The sequence below is a fragment of the Cydia fagiglandana genome, chromosome 12 (assembly GCF_963556715.1).
Source record: "Cydia fagiglandana chromosome 12, ilCydFagi1.1, whole genome shotgun sequence".
Lineage (NCBI taxonomy): Eukaryota > Metazoa > Arthropoda > Insecta > Lepidoptera > Tortricidae > Cydia > Cydia fagiglandana.
The window spans coordinates 18,297,885-18,320,977 of record NC_085943.1 but is presented as its reverse complement, the minus strand read 5'-3'; the positions used below and the strand labels follow the sequence as shown (position 1 = coordinate 18,320,977).

Genomic DNA, 23,093 nt, shown 5'->3' with positions numbered 1-23,093 from the left:
CAGAATGGTTCGTAATTGGCCTGCGTTTTTGATAATTATATAGATTAAACGCTACGAAGTGTCGTATTGAGACTCGGTTGAGATCAGCAAGAAGCTTTGTCAGTGTGAGCCCACTAGTAACCATTCGCAACTGTCTTACCGATATAAATATGTAATATGGGCCTTGTTGCCTGAATTAAATTTCTAAATAAAAATAAATAAATATCAACCCGCGGCGCTCTGTCCCGTCCTCGTCGTATGCAGATGAAGCACTCGGGCGTCCGTATGGAGCCATCCTCCATACGGATATGGAGCCATGGTTGAGATCAATGGGACAGTTCTGTCAGAGTCAGCTTCACTAGCAACCAATCGGATCTTACCGATATCAACCAGAGGCACTCTGTCCCGCCCTCGTCGTATACAGATGTAGCACTCGGGCGTCCGTATGGAACCATGGTCAGCAAGCAATCCGGTCAGTGTGAGCCCACTAGTACCAATCGGAACTATCTTACCGATATCAACCAGCGGCGCTCTGTCCCGCCCCCGTCGTATGCAGATGAAACACTCTGGCGTCCGTATTGAGCCATGGTTGAGGTCAGCGGGTAGTCCACTCGGCGTTGTCTCGATCAGTTCGTAACCATTGGGAACGGTTTCGCCGAAACTCGGGAACACGACACCTGGAAAGAGGTATCTTTTTAAATATTGTATAGTAAAATAATGAAAGTTTGTATCTGTGGTTTGTATAGAATAGATCACCTTTAAATAAAAGGATTTTGTCTTAAGTGTCGGTCCGGCTAATAGGTGTCTCGGGCGACCACAGAGCAGGCTCCTTCTTTGCCCAGCGTTTAAGTCTAGCGGTGCAAAGGGGCAACGCCGCCAGCATCCTTGGCACCATTCCAGAGGCAGGAGACTTTGGTGAGGTTTTTTATATTTAATTCGTGGTTTAGTTTAGTTTTAGTATAAGTTAGTCAGTAAGCTAGATTAGTTAGTAGTTTTATGTTAATATTGTAGTGAAAATTATAATTTATTAGTTATTTAGATTATTATTGTGAGATAAATAAAAAGTAATAAGTGTTTTGTCTTATAAGGAAGCCAAAATCTAGTTAGATGAATTAAACAAAGCGAGCAAGCGATCTGTGTCTCCAAACTTGTCGTCTCTTGTCACTTCCCATTATGTGAGAGCATGGAGCAGGGGTATGGCAATAGGCAAGATTCATATGATGTCTAAATTGTTATGAGAAGATAATGTTATACCTATATGTATCATCTATTGCTTTCGGAGGGTCAATCATTAATGCGTCGAGTGGCGCCGCCTATTTGGATTGCTCTATTCCTCTTTATTATGTGGGTTAATGTCCAAAATAGGCAAGCTCACGGGAATCTAGTTATCTAACCTTAAATCGGGAATTATGTAGACCTGTCAACGTCAACTCTGATGGAATTGGTATGACATGATTGATCGTTTACAACGCGTACAGGTGTGGTATAGGTAGTGTTCTAAGCGACCAGGCAACCGGCCCATCACGATTGAGCTGTACCATCGGGAACACTGTTAACTGTCCATCGGTGGACCTTATTACAAAAGGCATAAGATTACGATTACGATGGGCAGTTAACAGTATAGTATTGCTGTTTGTATTGAAGACCTACACGGCAAGTCGGAAACCTTTAAGATTTGTTGCAAATCGGATTATTATGATAATTGACCGTCGCATTTAAAGCTGCATTTAGCGCGCATCGTCAAAAAAATTTATTACGTCGAGAGTACAGTTTAGGTAGGTAGTACAAACTGATAATTCCTAAACCGTATTGTAATGGCATAAGCTCTAACAATCCGCAATTTTGGCATGGTTGGTATTGATCCTTCCCGCGAAACTTTGTCCTGTATTGAATCCCAGTAAGAACATTTATTTGTTCCGCTGCTTCTATGTACTAAATATTTAACGTTAACTACCAACGGCTACATTGATGTGTTCGTTACAACAGCCCATAGTTTCATTACGATCGGTGTCGACGAACTTATACATTCTTGATTCAATACATCGATCAATGATACCAATGAAATGTGAATCAGTCGGGTCAATAGGCCCTCGTTGTATTATGGTACAGATGTTGAAAAAGCTAACAATGGGGTCGCCTGATAAAGGTGTATAAGGCCCACTTGCACCATCCCACTAAGATGGTTTAAGCGGTTAAACCATTAATCCAGTGTCAAATTGTACTGGTTGGTAACCATGGAAACTCCAGGTTTAACCGGTTAACCCCGGGCTAGTGGAATGGTGCAAGTGGCGCTAAGTTATTTACATATATGTATAGTTGTCATACCCGTAGGACGTAATTATGTACAGACGGTTCCTGAAACTTATTACTTTATTCTAGGAACTTAAAAGGGTTCCTAGAAACCTGTGAACCTCAAGCAATTTATTCAAAAGTTTTAAAGCGCTTTATTATTACGTGCTAGCGAGTCAGTCACTGTTTACCCACCATACGTTGGCTTATCGAAAACGTGCGTACCCTACTGAAAAATCTAGCCATATTAGCACATAGCTTCGCGCCTCTTTTTATTTCGTGTTGTGCGAAAGAGATGGTAGAAACTATACTAAACTATACTTGGTCAAGCAAATCTTGTCAGTAGAAAAACGCGCGAAATTCATATTTTCTATGGGACAATAACCCTTCGCGCCTACATTTTTTAAATTTCCCGCCCTTTTTCTAGTGACAAAATTTGCTTGACCATCTATATATCGCACTTGTATTGTATCTCATACATAAATCTATAGACAGGTCAAATTATATTAGCAATGACAAAACTGCTTACAAAATGTATTGTGAATGTAAAGGGCGCCGATCGACCATTATGTTTATAATGTAACAACATTCTCTAAGCTGAACACCTGCAATAATATCTGGGGATCTAGCCAAGATGACCAGCCCCATGCTAGCCCCTATTGCCTTAAATAAGGTTACATATTATTAGGCTTAAAGTTGTTTCGGGAATACAAGGCCAGAGAACTTGAACCCGAAAGAAATGTTTTAACCACAGAGGAAAGAAGAAGGTATGTGTCGCTTAACATCAAACTCGGGTAAATCCATTCGACCCTCTCAGCAAATATCTACCCTATTACCTTTTCATAATACCAAAATCGCATAATCTGACATATGGATTTACCCGAGTTTGAAGTTAAGCGACTCGTAATCTTAATATGTACATACATATATGCGATTAGTGTGAGAGGTTGTTTGTGTGTTTATTGCACACAATTGAGTGTTCCCAATTGTCTCCAAAGCGGATTTCTGAAAAGGGATCTCTTCGTGCACCAGCAAAGTTTCATAGAAAAATCTTAGCTTTTTTGCGTCATTACCAAACTAATATGGAGTTGGGCGGGACGTGTTGCTAGGCAGAGTGATGGCAGGTGGACTAAAATGTTAACGGAACGGTGGCCGCTTACGGATGAAAGAAGCCCCTGGCGTCCGTTGGCTCATTGGGTGGACATTCGTAAGATTGCGGGTCACTTCTGGATGAGATTAGCTTAGGACCGGGACAAGTGGCGTACTAGAAGAGAGGCCTATGCTCAACAATGGGCGATAAAGGGCTGATATGATGATGATAAAACTTTTTTAACGGATGTAGCAATTTGAACAGAAAACAATCATATTATCCATTATTGCCCATCTGAAACGTCTAATTGCACGCCAATAAATTTTATTTATTTCTTCCTTGCTTTTATTTATTACCTTATGTAAAAAATATGCAGAAACTGATCTATTTACAGCCGGCTCAGTGTCACGTACAGTGACGTAATGTCGATAAGAGCATCTAAGGATCAGGTATCATGGCCCACGCAAATGGCTTATGGTAATTTGTTACTTAACAATAAATTGTACTGCATTGCTGAATGTGCAACAAGCTAGGGAGATAAGTAGTGCATAAGACTAGGAGTATAATATTGTATGTCAGCATCAAATAGATAGTGACAGGCAAAGTGGCCAAATATGTCGTAACATCTCTTGATTTCTATGCTCAAATAAGTGTGCGATGTATGTATTTGGCCACTTATTTAAAAAATAGACTTCATCACTTGAGAATGAAAACTGAAAAGCTTTTGTTTTTGAAAAAGTAGCGGGTAGTGGAGGATCGCACAGTGAGATGGATGGTAGATTTTACTATTTTTGTTATGCAAATTCATTCCAAATAGGGACACATGTCATGGACCGAACCCCGCGTGAGCCTGAGCCGAGTTATTTGTATGATGGGTTCATTTCTTGTGTACGATTTTTACGCGCCTATCAGTTGGTATCCCACAGCTCTGTCATTGAATAATTTAAATTGTTTACGTGACCTCTTTTTTTTTTCAATTTGAAAATGTCATCATGTCTTTCTATTCTAAGTCACGGTCGCAGTGTGCTATTTATTAAAAGTGGTTACAACTTAAACATTAAGAGATTTGTGCATAAGTATCCTTTATCCTAAAAAATATTATCAGCCCCATTACGGTTTCCTTACTAGGTACATAAGTGTATTATTAAAACGAATGATTCATTGATATTATTAAAACCATGTCAAGTTCCCGATAAGGGAGACTAGTTGCCACAAAGGCTGGCAAACCAGTTACCAAAGGCAGGAAACCAGCGCCTTTCTTACCAACCTATACATTCACCAAACATTTCTTTTTACTGAGAAGCTTTTCCCTATTATAAAAAGACTGAGATTCGTAGTAAACTCAGTGAAACCGGAGGTCAACTTATACTGGTCTCTGAGGTGACAAAGTCTGTAAGTTGTGTGTAAAAGTAGGCCTATCGTAAATATTGTAATCAATAGATAATATTCTTAGAAGCAGCATGCAAAAATCTTTTCGGTTTTTGGGATCTATGTGCAAGGGATAAGATTCTTTGTGTGAACATTTTTAGTGCTTATCATCTACGATCGTAGAGTTCGAATTTTAACTAAAAAATTAAGTCATTTATTTCATCATCATCATCATCATCTCAGCCTATATACGTCCCACTGCTGGGCACAGGCCTCCTCTCGAGCGCGAGAGGGTTTGGGCTATAGTCCCCACGCTACCCCAATGCGGATTGGGGACTTCACATACACCTTTGAATTTCTTCGCAGATGTATGCAGGATTCCTTACGATGTTTTCCTTCACCGAAAAGCGACTGGTAAATATCAAATGATATTTCGTACATAAGTTCCGAAAAACTCATTGGTACGAGCCGGGGTTTGAACCCGCGACCTCCGGACCGCTAGGCCACCAGCGGTCATTTATTTACAAACAATATATATACAGTGGTACAACTAAACGAAATTAATAACTAGCTTAAATCTAAAATAGGCCCCTGAGGCATTGTACCAAGGATGCTGGCGGCATTTCCCCGCTGTAACGCAATACAAATTTTAACTCAGAATTGGGAAGTTATGTTATGAGTTTTATTTATGAATGATGGTTAGACCTAACTCACTAAACCTTATAAATTATAAAACAAAGTCCCCCGCCGTGCCTGTCTGATTGTGTGTTTGTATGTTCGCGATAAACTCAAAAACTACTGAAAGGATTTTTATGCGGTTTTCACCTATCAATAGAGTGATTTTTGTGGAAGGTTTAGGTGTATAATTTGTTAACCCGTGCGAAGCCGGGGCGGGTCGCTAGTTAATAAATAAAATTGTAGCTAAAATGTGTGAAACAGGCCCCTACGGGCCTACGTATAGTATCTGTGATATGTAGTTATGATTTATGGTTGCGTTGTATCAATTACGGTAACGGCAGCCGTAATATGACGCCTGACCACAAATCTAGTTCAGATCAGACCGGTTTTGCATGTGACAAAATGCCTATACATATACACTGTAAAATAGATACAAATCCACTTTTTAAACTAGACAAAAAAATTCAAAATCGCTCTCCTTCTTGATGCGACTGGCAAATCATATTAAATATTGATCGTAGCGAAAAAGTGTACAGTCGGCCTAGCCAAAGTTACAATCGCTATCGCTTCGTCAACGAAAAGCTTTATGCCAGGCCGCGTAGCCAAGATGCCAACCGCTAACGCTCCGTAGCGATCGAAACGCAACTGTCACTGTCGCACTAATATGGAAGTGTGATAGAGAGACATAATGGTTTTCGTTGTCGAAGCGATAGCGATTGTAACCTCGGCTAGGCCGGCTGAACCTTTTTTGTGGATAATTTTATGCTCAATATTTGTGTATAATATTTTTTTGCAACGGGCCACCGTTTACGAGTTATTTACAAAAAACTAAAAAGGACTTTAAATTTGATTATATAACTTACCAGTTGCTTTGTCTTTTTAAATATTGATCCTAGCGAAAAGTGTTCTGCATGTTTCTTGTAGGAAATTTTATGTTTATTATTTATGTATAAGATTTGTTTTTGCTTTGAGTCGTCGTCTTTTAATTTAAAGTAGCAAGTGTGCAAATATATTGGGGCAATGCCGAACTGATTCAGGCGGTTTTGTATTTGGTTGGTTAACCAATAAATGTTACAACTACCCGAAAATGTACACACTGTACTGTTGTTGTTACAACAATATTGTTGTTTACATTAATGTTTTTTTTCATCATCATCTTTCCTTGTACACCAACTACCAGGTACGTAAGTTACGGGCTGAAATTAGTATTCTATATATATTTGAACTGTAACTTAAAAACACTTGATATTAATTATTCTCATTAATATGGTGCATGCATGCATAACAAATATATCAATATAAGTACATGCAATAGTTGCACATGTTGATGTGACATGGTTAGAATAATAAGTATAATGACCCTGGTAAATTGTTTTTAATTTAACATAATGTCATTGTATTTGAATAACATTCAAATAATATTGTCTTCTATAGTTACTGGTGGGAGACGGGTCAAGACCGGGGTACGTGGAAGAGGAGGGAGGCCTTTGCCCAGTAGTGGTACAGTCTAGGCTCATATAAATAAATTATACCCCATCTTCCATTGCCTCGGCGACTCCCGTTGACCGGCGAACACTGTAAAGGCTTTGAAGCGTCACAATGTATTTTTAATTTATTAAATGTGATATAAATCATTTATATATAGTTTTATTTCAACATTAAAATTTATAGCAAGTATGTTATGCAGCCTTGAATATTTTCTTAGAATAGATATTATGTGTTGAGAGTAGTTACTATGGAATAAGCATAGGTTTATTATGATTATTATGAATATGTGTAGAAATAGTGGAATCAATTTAATTACAATCAAAACCGTTTATAACTATTTATTGACATATTTGTGCCATTCTCAATCAAAAGGGTGTTATGCAGCCTTGAATATTTTCTTAGAATAGATATTATGTGTTGAGAGTAGTTACTATGGAATAAGCATAGGTTTATTATGATTATTATGAATATGTGTAGAAATAGTGGAATCAATTTAATTACAATCAAAACCGTTTATAACTATTTATTGACATATTTGTGCCATTCTCAATCAAAAGGGTGTTATGCAGCCTTGAATATTTTCTTAGAATAGATATTATGTGTTGAGAGTAGTTACTATGGAATAAGCATAGGTTTATTATGATTATTATGAATATGTGTAGAAATAGTGGAATCAATTTAATTACAATCAAAACCGTTTATAACTATTTATTGACATATTTGTGCCATTCTCAATCAAAAGGGTGTTATGCAGCCTTGAATATTTTCTTAGAATAGATATTATGTGTTGAGAGTAGTTACTATGGAATAAGCATAGGTTTATTATGATTATTATGAATATGTGTAGAAATAGTGGAATCAATTTAATTACAATCAAAACCGTTTATAACTATTTATTGACATATTTGTGCCATTCTCAATCAAAAGGGTATGTATTGTCGGAAAAATAATAGGAAATAAATGGGAAATTTTCATTTTGGAAATGGAAAATTTTACTCCCATACAACAATTTTTCTTTTTTTTCTTTTTCAACAGCACATCAGTAAGTACACATATGGAGGTTACATTATATCTTCATCATGGATTAAGTTGATACAATATAAAAAATTTACAGTTTTGCTGTGACATGAACGTAAAATCAAGCTATTTATACCGGCTCCAAACCTACACCTCTGCTTCGAGAAGATTTAAATCCCCCTTCAGTTGGAGGAGGGTATCACAACATGGGACCGGCAACAAACTCAGCGGGACACATCTTTTCAAAACAAAACTAAGCTTGGTACAGTCACATGTCAAAGACATTTATGTTTACATTTTTCGCCTTATTACAAAGGCATAAGGTGTAAAAGTGTAATCATATATTTGATATTGACTGTACCAGAAGGGTAATTCTCGAACAGCGTCAATTATTAGCATATAGCTGTGTTATAATTATCACACACTATCAACTAAAGAGGCAACATTCCAATTATTTTTTAAATATCTAATATAACAGAACTACATGATAAGGTTTATCAAAACAAAAATTCTGAGAGCAAATAATTGTGCTTTTTTTTAATGCATTGCCTGCCAGAAAAACACATTATTATGAAATTTGAGTTGGATCATGAAAAAGGCAACTGATTCTTATGATTTACGCTTCACACACCTTTACTTAAGACAAGTGAAACTGGCATCCTAATTAGGATACTACAAAAATGATTCGTAATTAGTACACCTTTAGGATTTGTGAAGCACTTAGAAGAACCACTGTCCTAACCTAAATCTGCCGGCATGCGTAATGGAACTGATTTTGTTCTAAATAAATAAAGACCCAAAAGCAATCACAAAAAAAGGGTTAATCGTAACCGAGACTAAACTGCAACATAGCAAGTACTATCATTCTGTACATGGCGGGAAGTTGATAAATGGCAAGAAAAAATTGAAGAAATTTGAACTTTGTCATTTTATTTTAGTTCAAATTTCTTCAATAAAATATCTTGAATTATCAACTTCTTCCCGTTGTGTATGGTTGGAATGAGATGGTATTCATATGTATATGTTACATTTACCATAACCTATAAGTCCTGTTACAACACAAAAAGCCATAAAAGGTTAACTTATGAAGGTCTACGGATGTTTGATTTAGGCTTTTCTGAACTTGAATGTATATGCAAGAATAAAGTAACACTTACTGATGTCTGTTATTGGTGCTTTTGTACTGTATCCCTTCAGATGTCCAGAGTCAGAATCGTCCAGTAACTCCGGGGTCTCGGGCAGCCCCGCGATTACGAAGTAATCCGCCACTCTCTTCTCATCCATGCTTATAAATTAACTTCAACTACCCTTGAAAATAGTCACACTACGCAAGAAATCAGAAAAAACAAATTACAAGAAACCTACACACATGTTTATGTTATGTTCACTTTAATTTGCCATCCAAGAGGAATATTTAACATTTATTCAAACCACAATATAACCAATTACACGAATAAAATAACAAATCATAAAGGTTGTTGCCAATAACATGGTTTGAAACCCTTTAAGTGAATTATGAGTTCGTTTTATTGCCGATGGTTAGTTTTAGATGACGGCTTATACATGAAGTAAACATTCTCACTTTTCTTATTAACTTATTGCGTTTTTAAAGAACCATTAACTGAATTAAATAAAATAAAACACAGGTGCATCACAAACGTCATTTTTGCTTTTCAGATTGGACGACTAATCGTGTAAGTACGAAGTGAAGTTAGCAACGTTTCGGTGATCGCCTGTTAAGCCCGCTCCACACTGCGAAATCGACTCCACACCTTTGCTCCACACTAGCAAATAGTTAATGGTTGTGCCTATGGGTTGTGCACCACATTGTGCACAAATCAAGGCCCCTACCTTTTCTGTTCTCTTTGACGGCGCAGCAACTAGTATCATTTCTCTCTCCTCGCTCTTTTAAAATGCCATTTGTCAAAAAAGGACAACCATACTGTTGACAAGGTAAACTTCAAATCAAGTGTTGCCTTTTTTGATGCATCCAGGTTGTGTATGTGTGCGTAAAAACGTGTATGTGTGCTCTTTTAGGGATGGGAAAAGTCGATTTTAATCATGTTATATATCGATAAATGCTACACAGTGGAACGAAATAGCAATTAATGAAGCTTGAATATCTTTGTTAAACATATACATAATTGAAATGCTAATGAATAATAAATATATTAGAATATAATAAAATATTTCAATTATTGCGGAACACATATCTTAGTAGGTGTTTATGTATTTTAATTAATTATCTGAACTTTCCCTTGGTTCCCTGCTGGGGCGTGACGATAAAATTGTGATCTGATAACCACAATAAAGAATAAAAGCGTTTTTGTTCATTTTAGATATCGTCAAAACTTTGAAGTAAAATTAAAATTGTAAGAAATGTCAATAGTTTATCGATATGACTTTATCGACATGGCTACAGCAAGGTGGTGTTAAATTGTTAATCGTACACTAAACAAAAGTGGTAACAGTGACAGCTCGCTGAGACCCCGTCTCTATATATTGTAAGTCTATGGCACAAATCACGCGAGGTATTTTTTGCTACTTTTTGACCCCCCCTCCCCCTTGGTGATATTTGATGAGGTTTTTGGCTACCCCCCTCCCCCCACGCAACGTCACGTGTATTTTTTTGATTTTTTTTCATTCAACCTAATTTTAAGATAAAGAGTGTTGTATTATAAAATCTCTTGGAGTGTTGTAATATAAATGGTTCTTGTAAAATATTGTTTATTTTTCTATTTTCGTTAAATACACTCGCTATTTTGAAGTGCAGAGTGAAGATTTATGTTTAACGAAACCGAGAAAAGGTTTTTACTCATGTGGTTGGTTTTTTTTCTTAGTTTCGTTTACTGTAGAAAAACCAAGAAAAACACACGTGAGGTTTCCATAATCCCCCTCCCCCAACGTGATCTATCGAGAGTTTTTCGTGACCCCCCTCCCCCCATCGAACCTCGCGTGATTTGTGCACGAGCCCTATAGAATATCAAGATATTAAACAATAATGTGTCTAGAGCCTGTGCGGAAAGAGAAGAGTCTTGGAATTTATGGGGCCTATGGGCCCAATACATTCCAAGACACTTCTCTTTCCGAACCATTAATATAAAAATTTTACCTTCCAATAAAATTATTATTATGTTTCCTATCCACATCGGATATCTTCATTGAGAGAGTAACGCGATCGTTGACCAATGATGCCGCTAGCGTCTATGTAGTCGCTCCGCCCCACGCCGTGACGTAGTTCCGCTTCCACTTCCTGCGAACCGTTGCTCGCTTCCCGCCACTCGCCACCGCCATGTCATTGTTGAGGAGAAGTACCGTCGGCATAAAAGTAGCCTAGTAGCCTGCCAGGAAGGCATTACTCAGATATCCGATGTGGATAGGAAACATAATAATAATTTTATTGGAAGGTAAAATTTTTATATTATGTGTTCCGTACTCCACATCGGATATCTTCATTGAGACCTGTTTATTATCTCCTGGTGGCGAGTTAGCGCGGGCGCGCAAGCGATAGGGCTACACCTACTGTCATAGAACTCAGAGAACGAATAAATATGTATACACCATATTGCAACCCATGAAATCACAGTGACTCGTTATAATGTGAATTACAGGAAATTGAGAATTGAAATTGTAATCTCAGGTTCGAATCTGGCGTTAAACTGGTTTAAGAGAATTCTCATTCGAAATCGCATCCGATCCGCAGAATCTCGGCGAGTCATGTTCCCAATTAACATAAGCGAAAATATCGCTAAGTGAATAGCTTTCCAGCCAATTTAGTTATTAAGTACATCGTGGATCAAAAGCAATCGTAGGCGAGGCCGGCTTGGATGAGACTGTGGCTGAAAGAAATAAGCGAAGTGTCCCCTAACATTTTGTGTAATTCTCGCAAGGTGACGTACCCAGACTACCTACTTATACTGGGTCTATACTTTATTCCGGAGCTTCTAAGAGTCCAGTCGGTAAGACACGTTATCTGGTTTAGAGCCGAATTTCGGACACAAAATAATAGCGTTAAAGTTATCTTTGTAATTGCCCGGGCTACAGTGTAGTAGAGTAAGGTCATTGACCCTGCTGCCTGATGCTAACAGCAAAAGTGCGGCAGCTATTCTATCGTACTTCTTCTAACGTACCTAACGTTGTAGGGCTATTTAAATTAGGGCAAGTAGATGTCTCGCGTCCCAAGCTGGTGCTTTGGGAGGCGCTGGTCTCGCTATTAATGGCGTTGGAAGAAGGCATAGTGTCCGATAGTGGTTCATACACAGCACTTGTGAGAGGCTTATGAACGAGTATCGTTCTGAAAGCTAACATGGATAATAGAAATAGACGTCTGAGATAGCTCGCTACTTCACTGGATAGAGGTACCTGGCAGTTGATCTTATTTTTGATGCACCATAAAGACCGTTTCTACATTGTGGCCGTACATGCAGCCTAGACAAGGGGACGATCTAGGGGCTCCCGTTACTGTTTTCTATACAAACACAGTACCGGAATCGGGAATATCCGGTTCTTCCATATTAGTGAGACAGTGACAGTTGCGTTTCGTTCGCTACGTAGCGTTAGACCTTGGCATGTTATATGCATGCGCCAAGTCACGCCAGTAGCGGACGTCACTCCTGATCCCGCCAGCTCGGTGTTGGAGCGTCCTATCTGACAGGAGCTACGCCTCATTCTTAAGGTCGTTGACTCGTAAGGGAGGGCGGTCTGACGTTGTGTTCACTAGGACCGCCAGTAAATTGCAAGCTTACCACAGCTGCTTTAAGACTCCTTATCACGCCGTCGCAGTACACAGACTAGGCTGGGAGGTGGAGATATCCATGCCAAGTCTCACAGGCAGCTGTCAAAGGTCGTGGTAGCAGTTCAATGAGTCTGTTAAGAAATACCGTGGCACAGTGCGAGGGCTCTCGAAAGCGGAGGCCGGCCAACAAGGCGCCTGTCAGGTGAAGACAGTCTCGGCGGCTGCTGAGCGCAGCTGCCACTCGGGCGCGCAGTGACTTCTTGATAAACCGTTGCCCTCGGGGGTTGTACCGACCTGGCAAGTAGCAAGCAACCAGCGCGACCTGTAGACGATCTGCTGGCATCAGCAGTTTTTGCGACAGCCGTAGTAACGGAAGGGATGTAGTGTCGCCGTCGTTTTATGTATACTGTACCGGTGCGGTTGTATGTTTACACTTCTGTCGTCAGCGCTGCAGATGCGGCCCGTTAACGGTTACTCTTCGCTGAAAGGGCCTTACCTCGTACATTGTCTACCAATATTGGAGATTGTAACGGACTGCTTGCATAAGATGAGGAAGAAAGTGGTGCGAGGCTTTCGGCAGCTCCGTGTTGCTGGGGACTGCGAAGGCTTCACCTTCCTCCATGAACTAAAGTTTGCGAATTTGAGACTGAACAGAAGGCATTGAGTCTCATTTCTGCGAGAAACTCTGCAGCAAGGCAGGCCTGTATGTCGCGAAAAAGAAAACTTTCAATCGGTGTGTTGTGCCGCGTGTCCCACGTGATGTCTAGGAGCGTGATGGTCTAATTCGCTTTATCCGAAGAGACACCCTATATCGAGTTAGTATAGGGCATCGAGTTAGTAGCATGCTTTTAAGGAAATCGAACTGATGAAATCAAGTCTAAAATCGATTTTGGCGCTTTGCGTAACAAAACTGTTTCGATAAAGTCGAATACAGACAGATGGAAACTGCTGGAGTCCTCCTGGCCCCTTTCTCTTAGCACCGGAAACTCAAGCTTGTTCAGGCGCAGCGGGTTTATTTGTCCCATTTTGTTTATTATGGCTTTTCGCACGAGTTCGTCTTTGTAAGACGGAACTTAAGCTGGAGAGCGCGAGCAAGCAGAGATAATTATGTGAAGTCTGCAGACCTTTTCGATGCCTTTCACCTCGGTTTCGAGCGGTCGCACAGGGCCTTGTCGCTAGCTGTTCTCCGGTTGGACCACTCCATGGCCTCGAGAAGTCGTAGGAGCTTCGAAGCGACACAGCGAAGTCGATCAGCACCTTTATGAAGCCCGGGAACACGACGTATTTTCCTCTGAGTATCGACATATCTTACCGCTTTCAACTCCGGGCAGTCGAGCCGCGCTAGGACGGGGCTCTTTACGACCTTGTCTGCCGTCGCCGGAGGATTCTTTAACCGAAACCAAGAGCTTAGCGGTCTGTTCGTGCTGTACCATACCATACCTATACCTGCACCATAGCTATAGGCGCCTGCGTACCTCAATGGAACCATGTGGACAGGACAAAACTGATACTGTGGCGCCCAGCGAGCAAGGGACGACATCGTCGTAGTTGCAGCATCGGTGGACAGCATCGGCGTGATTGTGGCAACCGCCGCCGCTCGGGAGGCGCCGGTGCGTGAAGCTAGGGGCGCCATCGTGGCGGCCGGCTCGGGGGGGGGGGGGGGGGCACCGGTGCCTGAGGCCGGGCGGCTCATGGCGGCCGCCACTGGTTCGGGAAGCGCTGGTGCGTGAGGCGAGGACCCATAGTGGCGGCCCGCTCTAGAGGCGTTGTCGCGTGAGGCGGGCGGCTCCATCGTGGCGGCCGCCGCCACGGGCTCGGGAGGCGCCGGTGCGTGCGGCGAGAGGCGCCATCGTGGCGGCCAGCTCGGGAGGCATCGGTGCATGAGGCGGTCGCCGTCTGGCTGGCTGGTCTGGGAGGCACTGCTGTGAGGCGAGAGGCGCCATCGTGGCGGCCAGCTCGAGAGGCGCCAATGCGCAGGTGGTGGTGCCATCGTGGCGGGCGGCATCATCGTGGCGGGCAGCGCCATTGTGGCAGCCGCCGCCGCCGCGTCGATGCGTAATGCGAGAGGCGCCATCGTGGCGGCCAGCTCGGGGGGCAGGCGGTGTCATCGAGCGGGCGGCGCCATCATGGCGGCCACCGTCGCCAGGCTCAGGTGCGAGAGGCGCCGTCGTGGCGGCCAGCTCGACAGGCGCCGGTGCGCGTGACGGACGTTACCGGCACGGGAGGCGCCGATGGCTAGGCTCGTAGTTGCACGCATCATCACGGCGACGCTGTTGCCCTCGGCGGTGCCATCGTGGTGGCCACCACCGGCGCGTAGGTCACCAGCGACGTCATGACGGCCGGCAACCAACGCGGCGATCGTCGCTGTACTCGTAGCATTTCCACTGCTTACACGTAACTTACCTTCCTTCCGCTCGAGCAGTCGGGACGCAGAAGCGGTCCGCCTTCACCTTGGCGCGATCCACCCGCGATGCGCCCGCAGCTGCAGGAGCGGGCGTGTGACGTCTCGCAGAGCCACGCGGATCTCTCGGAGTCCCGCTGGACTGGAAGCGTCCGCACCGCAACTGCAGCAATAGGAGCGGGCGTGTAACGTCTCGCGGAGTCCCGCGGACTGGAGGCGTCCGTACCGTGACTGCAGCAACAGGAGCGGGCGTGTGACGTTTCTCGGAGTCCCGCGGACTGGAGGCGTCCGCACCGCGACTGCAGCAACAGGAGCGGGCGTGTGACGCCTCTCGGAGTCCCGCGGACTGGAGGCGTCCGCACCGCGACTGCAGCAACAGGAGCGGGCGTGTGACGTCTCTCGGAGTCCCGCGGACTGGAGGCGTCCGCACCGCGACTGCAGCAACAGGAGCGGGCGTGTGACGTCTCTCGGAGTCCCGCGGACTGGATGCGTCCGCACCGCGACTGCAGCAACAGGAGCGGGCGTGTGACGTCTCTCCGAGTCCTGCGGACTGGAGGCGTCCACCGTGGCCCGCAGCGTCGCGGTGTCTCGGAGTCACCTTGGACGACAGCAGAAGACGCGGCGCGCGCGGGCGGGGGCGGGCGCCGGGCCCGCGCCCCCGCGCCGGGGGTCGGGGCGCCCCGGTCGCGCCGCAACTAACAACACGAGGTAATCCCAGGCTACTGCCTGAGAACCCTCCTTTAGTGACGAAGTAGCTTCTGAACGCCAATAAAATTAGAATATCTTAAACTGGCTCACCGGATGGTTCGAGACAATCCAAACCTCCTTATCAGCGAAGCGCGGCGCCCGAAAGCAGCGCGCGCAGGCCGTCCGCCGCCGCGCCGCCGCCGCCGCCGCAGGCACGATGACCGCACGTTCCCTCTCCGATGCGGAGCGACTTGTTACCACTTGTTAACAAAAACCACTGACGCACTTCCTACTTCGATCTCGAAAATGCGAGTTAACGGTAACGATTTTAGCAGCATGGAATGTGAAAATTAATTTAGCAAGAAAAAAGTGGGTAGAATCGAAAAGCTCCGTTCGATGACTTCGATCGCGAGACCGCCAAAAGACTAATAGTGGCGATCTCTGCCATATCTCACTATTTAATCGACCGAGCTTTGGATCGGAAATGTTAAAGCACCATGCTGCAAAAATATACGCAAAAAATATTTGCGGACCATCGGTCAAGACGGTCGACGAAACAATGACATGGCGGTGGCGAGTGGCGGGAAGCGAGCAACGGTTCGCAGGAAGTGGAAGCGGAACTACGTCACGGCGTGGGGCGGAGCGACTACATAGACGCTAGCGGCATCATTGGTCAACGATCGCGTTACTCTCTCAATGAAGATATCCGATGTGGAGTACGGAACACATAATATAGTATTTAAACTGGATCTGAAGCCCCCTCCAGACGATGCGCGTGAATCGCGGGCGAAGCCGCGAACGCGAGTGTGGAGTCGATTTCGCTGTCTACGAAAATCGGCGCCACACTTGCGTTCGCGGCTTCGCGCCGCGATTCGCGCACGAGTGTGGAGGAGGCTTGAGGCAAAGAGTAGTATATATGTATATATGATCTAAAGCCCCCTCCAGACTATGTGCGTGAATCGCGGGCGAAGCCGCGAACGCGAGTGTGGAGTCGATTTCGCAGGTCTGCGTTCTGGACTCCACACTCGCGTTCGCGGCTTCGCCCGCGATTCACGCGCAGAGTCTGGAGGGGGCTTAAGGGCCTACCGCGCGAACCACGTTCGACGTGTTGCCTTACTGTCGCACTTGTAAATTCGTACGTGTGACAGGGAGGCAACACGTCAAACGTGGTTCGCCCATAGACTTATAATATATATAGACGGTGTCATAGCGAGCTGTCACTGTTGCCACTTTTGTTTAGTGTACGATTAACAATGTGGCCCACGTTGCTGTAGCCATGTCGATAAAGTCATATCGATAAACTATCGACATTTCTTGCAATTTTAATTGTACTTCAAAGGCTTAACGATACCTAAAATGACCAAAAACGCGTTTATTCTTTATTGTGGTTATCAGATCACAATTTTATAGTCACGCCCCAGCAGGGAACCAAGGGAAAGTTCAGATATTTAATTAAAATACATAAATACCTCCTAAAATAGGTGTTCCGCAATAATTGAATTATATTATTATATTATAATATATTCATTATCCATTAGCATTTCAATTATGTTTATGTTTAACGAAGATATTGAAGCTTCAATTAATCTCTATTTCGTTCCGCTGTGTAGCGTTGATCGATATATAACATGATTAAAATCGACTTTTTACATCCCTAAAAGAGCACACATATACGCTTTTACGCACACATACACAGCCTGGGCGCATCAAGAAAGGCAACACTTGATTTGAAGTCCACCTTGTCAACAGTATGGTTGTCCTTTTTTGACAAACGGCATTTTAAAAGAGCGAGGAGAGAGAAATGATACTAGTTGCTGCGTCGTGAAAGAGAACAGAAAAGGTTGGGCCCTTGGGTTCGCCGTAGGTAGGGTTGCCATACGTCCGGATTTGTCCGGACATGTCAGGATTTTTGTCCCATTGTCCGGATTGCGGCCGGACTTGGCAAGTGTCCGGATTTTTAGGAATGGCCTTATAAAAAAAAGTTTACGTTGCATACTGCGTAACGAATGCGATGCGGCGCGGGCGCGGGTCGTGTGCGCGGGGAGGGGGCTACGGGGTTGGGCAGAGGGAAAGTTAGATCCACGATACAGTACACCGCAGAGAGCAGCCAAATCTCTGTTACAAGAAATGTCCGGATTTTTATCAGGACATTTAATACTCATATGGCAACCCTAATTCCACCTGTCCAATGTGTATTTGCATCTCACATTTTGCTTAATGAGAGAGTGAGATGCAATGCAAATCATGCAATGCACATTGAACCAAGAAATTGGACTGGTGGAATACCATCCTAAGCCGGCATTGGCAAAAAAAGAGTAAGTACCATTTTCATTGGTTGACCAAGATTTCTAAAATAAGTAATGTTGGCAGAATATTGTATGCTTGAATATGACCGTTTTCCACCCCGAAGGGAAGAAAACGGATATTTGAGGTCTTGCCGAGGCTTGACCTTTCGGAGATTACCTGTCTTACCAATACATGCAATTGTGCTGAGTAGCTAACACCGGATCGAGTCTGCGAACGCGGCGCGGCCGCGCACGGGGTGCGGGACGCGCGGGGAGGGGCGCCGGCCGGCAAGCGACGAGTCGCGCGCGCTTCATCAGTACCTACATTCAATGCCGGCAAGGCCCTTACTCAGGTCAAGCCTCGGCAAGACCTCAAATATCCGTTTTCTTCCCTTCGGGGTGGAAAACGGTCATATTTAAGGTCTGTGCCTTCGGCTTGACCTTTCGGAGAAGTGTTTATCTCCTGCCGGCGACCCCAGCGTACTGTGACCTTAATAAAATTGATAGGTTGATGTACTTTCAGAAATAATAAAAACAATTAATGTTCCATAAAAAGACTTATTATTCATATAAAAACACCAAACAAAAACAGAAAGAAACAGTATTAACAATGAGATCCACCTCATTCAGTCAACCTCTGACTGGTAGCAAAAAGAAACAAAAATAATAATAAAATCAGACTTCTGACAAACATAAAGTGTACTAATGAGTATAAGAGCACTTATAAGGCTTAATCTTTTATAACAAAAACTTTCTAATTCAGCTCTAAGAGCTACCCTTATAAAATCACAGATTGTAACTACCTATGAGATCTTGTTACTACTTACACACGTAATCAGTCAAATAAACACAAGTAACACAACCATGTTATTAAACAGCTTTAAATGACTCATTTAAAGGGCCCACCCCGCCAATACTATATTTTGACTTATCCACTTTTTTACAGTAATGTTTGAAAAAGTTGACTGAACCGCGCCAGTTTCCTTTTTCCAAAATACGATCAAGTGGAATTTCATTTTGATAATCATATGAAGCTACAGCCGAACGTATAGATCCAGGCCCACATTTTATGCCAAGATCGGAGAAGGGCGCTTTTAGCCAACCTGCGATAATCGTTCGAGACGCCGCTTTTACTACCCCCCTAGTAGATATGAACAAGTTGTCCAAACCGTGACAACTTTTCCTTCTAGCCTCAGAAACAGAGATCAGACGACGAACCCATCTAACAACATCCAAAATTTCGTCGTTTCTACTTTTTAACTCCCATCCTGACTGTTGCCTACTAGCCGAATCTGTTTTGGATCCAAAAGATGGCCAAAATATTATAGATGTATTCGAATCGGAAAAGAAATCTCTACCTATTGATAGTAATGTTAAATCATGGATCCTTCGCCCAGATGCCAGTAACAAGAGAATAGCCGTATGTCGAGAAACTTGAAATATACTCGCTGGATCTGGAGGGTGATCCTTAAGCCACTGGAGCATATCCTCAATATTCCAGACAGAATTAGATCGTTTATTACTCGAGCAGGCGGATTGCTTTAAACTTATCGCTTTCAACATGTATTTCACCAAAGGATGTGCAGACAGCCTCATTTCCTGTTCCGGATCAGATAATGATACGATTGCCGATTTTTGTACTAGAATTGAAGGGTAACTCAATCTTTTGCAGCGATTCAAGTATCCTAAGTAAGTCGCTAGCTGCTGTGGCCGAGGCCTGTTAGGCTCTACTCCATTCTGATTACACCATCTCCTCCATTGTGACCACGCTGACTTGTATGTCTTCCAGGTAGATTGACGCCAGGCTGTCAAAAGAAGGTCGATATCTTCGGGATCTAAACCGCTAATCAATTTACTCCACCCCGTATCTTCCAAACCTCCAAATGAAGATTGTTTACATCCGGTGGAGTCCTGTTTGTCGAAAGATCCGTGAGATGTTGGTCCAGATTCCATATTCGAAAAGGTGGCGCCAATGCTCGGCTCCTCACATCTGCCCTCCAGAATACATGCTCCCACCGAGGAACGACAAGCAAATAAATCCCCGATGCCCTGTTCAAGTGCTGCAGCACTCTTGGTACCAGAGGAGGAGGCGGGAACACCCAGGCCAGCTCGTAGTCCCATATCCTGCTGAAAGCATTCACAAATAACGCCTGATCGTCCCTTGCATCCATCGTTGCATAAACCGGTACCACTTTCGACTGGTATGTCGCAAATAGATCTATTTGTGGGATGCCCCATTTCATAAACACCCGAGTTGTCACAGTTTGACTGAGATGCCAATCTGGCAAACTCTTGTTCCTCGACAGGCAATCCGCTATGACATTGTAGCGACCCGGGATGTAAAACGGAACTAACGTCACTCTCAACTCTTGAGCAAGCATTAATCTCTTTTTCGTTAGATCTAACAACGTCAGCGATTTCGTCCCTCCTTGATTCCTCAGATAGGATATCACCGTTCGATTGTCTGCTTGTAACATTACCGTTTTCGTGGCAATGGTTGTTTGACAACACTCCAATGCTATTAGGACGGTGTGAAGTTCCTTGCGATTGACGTGCCATAGCTTCTGAGCTGGAGTCCATAAGCCTTCTAGAGTTTTTCCGTTGATTTGAATGCCCCAACCCAGATCTGACGCGTCTGTAGAAAGAAAAATTGAGGGTTCTTCTTGAAATATTCGTCCGGGTTTCTCCAAGTTTTCTAGCCACCACTGGCAATCCATCAGGGCAGACACTGGCATTAGTCGTCTGGTCGATGGCTGGTCTTCGGAGAGAAGTCGGCCGGCTCGTTGCAAATTTCGCGTGAAGAGGCGACCCAGTGGAACCACTAATGATGCGAAGCCTAGTTTGCCGATCAAAGAAGATCCTTCTTTCCAATTCCAGCTTCTTCTTGTCATCATCCTTTGTAGAATTTTTTGAATGTCGCTTCGCTTTGATTGTGGAAGTGACTTCAGATTTTGCGAGGTGTCCCACTGAACACCGAGAAACTCCATCTGCTGTGTGGCTTCTAGTACTGACTTTTCTCGATTTACTGTCCATCCCAGGTGACTTAATAGATGAATTGCTGACTTTATGTGACCGTTTAAAACCTCTGGATTTTGATGCGCAAAAAGGAAGTCGTCCAGATAAACCAGAACCCGTATGTCTCTTGACCTTAGAACACCAGCTACCCAGTTGCTCAGACGAGAAAATGCCAACGGTGCCGTTGCAAGCCCGAACGGGAGAGAGGTCATCCGATATACTTGACCCTTGAAAGCAAAGCAGAGGAACCTTCGATGGCTTTCTTTGATAGGCACGTGGAAATATGCTTGAGACAAATCCAGCTTTCCCATAAAATCTCCGTTCTGTAAGAACTCTGGAATCTTGTTTTGGTTTATCAGCCTGAACTTTTTGGGTTGCAGATACAAGTTTAAGCGCTTCAGGTTGAAAATCTGACGAATTTTGCCGTTTTGCTTTGGAATGAGGAAAATTTGAGACAGGAAACCCGCTTCCTCTGTTGTTCTCTCGGCTACACCTTGGGCTATTAAACTTTTTATCTCTGATTCCATTAACTTTGAGGTTTTGGTTGAAAAGGCTTCTATGGTTCTTTCGTTGAAGGGTATTGACGGTGGCTTTTTTACGAATGGAATAGAATAACCCTGTATCGTTTTTAAAATCCAGGGAGGTGCCCCGAGGTCCTTCCAAACGTGCAGGTAATTTCGCAACTGACCTCCCTGGAACCTCACTTCAGAAACGTCGAACTTTGCCGTGTCGGCGAGTGCGGTCGTTCGACTTCTTGGAGTGACTCGTTGACTCACTCTGGCGCTTGCGAAAGGATGAGGTGGTAGCACCTGGTCGAGACTTCCATTTTGGCTCCGAACTCTTAGAAGGTCGAGATGTGGCAACCGTTTCTGAAGTGGTCCGGTTCTTTTTAACAATTTTCCGGTTTGTAAAATGGTAAGACTTGCCCGATCTTGAGGGAAATATTTTATAAAAACCGCCTTCATCTTTTATAAATTCTGACAATTTCCGTTCGTCAAAGAGGCATTCTTCTGACGGCGGTATATCCTGCAGCTTCCCTGATAAGTAGTCTGACCCAGCTTTAAAATATTTTCTGCGCAAATCTATCGCCTCTGACCTGCGAGCGCATGCCAGGTGAAGTAAATCGTCTGAGGTACTCTTAAACTGAGATGACGGGTTAGACAGAGCTTTCTTCATCTCGTCAAGTAAAACTTTATCTTTTGATAGGACCTTCTGTATCTCTTCCCCCAACGCCTTACGTTGTTTTAAGAGGCCGTGGGTAATAGTACCCAACACATCGTCCATTCTTAACAACAAAAACGAGGTGAATGACTTTTGAGTCAGCCGCTCTAGCGGAGAGTTGACTTTTAAGCCGCTGAATACTGGGCTTGCCTTTAACCGCTTCTCTACCTCCTTATATTTGATCTTATTCCAGGACTTGGAACCTAACTTCTGGCAAGCCATTCCTTCGGCTTTAATTTCTGCCGTCGGCTCGGGAACAGGGGGCTGCTCCTCTCTAACTTCTGGTAGCAAAAAATCCTCCTGAGAAACTGGATCCGGTGGGCACCAGGACTCCTCTGTACGCTCGGTTTCTGCTACGGATGAGGCCCCTGAGAAACCATCTATATCGTCCTCGGACTCGCTATACCGGCGTTGGTCGCGATTTGAAAAAGTAGGGGGCAATTCCTCTCTCTTTTCCAGTCTGTGCAAGAGCTCCGCGAACATACCATCGACTTTTTCCTCCAAGAGGTCTATCCTGGACCTTTTTGGTTCGCTAGAACGCGACATGCTTCGTCGTCTTTTGTGACTGGCTGCGCTGCGCTGACTGTGAGACGCTGAGCTCGATTCCCCCGAATCCGACTCCGTCCGTCTTAAGATTTTAAGGGCCTCTTTCCGACTCAGGAACGTAGGCTTTAATTCCGTCAACGCCTTATTAAACAGCTCTGTCTTCGCGGCGGAACCTCTTATCCTGTTAGCTAAGGCTGGAGGTCCCATTATGAGTGCCCGTGTAAAAGGCCATTGGAGCATTCTTATCTTCATATCTCGAAAAGTTTTCTCGGATACGTGTGTCGTAGTTGGAAA

The 23,093-nt window shown here is 43.7% G+C and overlaps 2 protein-coding genes across 2 annotated transcripts in view; both read right to left on the bottom strand.

Annotated features, from left to right (window-relative positions):
* LOC134669682 (DENN domain-containing protein Crag) overlaps positions 1-9,598 on the bottom strand; it is a 53,912-nt gene extending 44,314 nt beyond the window's left edge. Inside the window, exons 1-3 of the mRNA XM_063527358.1 lie at positions 9,392-9,598; positions 9,067-9,233; positions 492-656 (exon numbers count right to left, since the gene is read on the bottom strand). Of these exons, the coding sequence (XP_063383428.1) occupies positions 492-656; positions 9,067-9,193 (292 nt within the window). The 5' untranslated portion in view covers positions 9,194-9,233; positions 9,392-9,598. The remainder of the gene's footprint in view (positions 1-491; positions 657-9,066; positions 9,234-9,391) is intronic.
* A 10,266-nt stretch (positions 9,599-19,864) lies between these two features.
* On the bottom strand, positions 19,865-20,908 carry LOC134669396 (uncharacterized). The gene has a single exon (XM_063526917.1). It carries the CDS (start codon positions 20,906-20,908, stop codon positions 19,865-19,867), a length of 1,044 nt encoding a protein of 347 aa, XP_063382987.1.
* Positions 20,909-23,093: the final 2,185 nt, after the last annotated feature.

Excerpts from the sequence above, each read along its gene's own strand:
- LOC134669396 (XM_063526917.1), bottom strand. The coding sequence starts at position 20,908 with ATGACAAGAAGAAGCTGGAATTGGAAAGAAGGATCTTCTTTGATCGGC.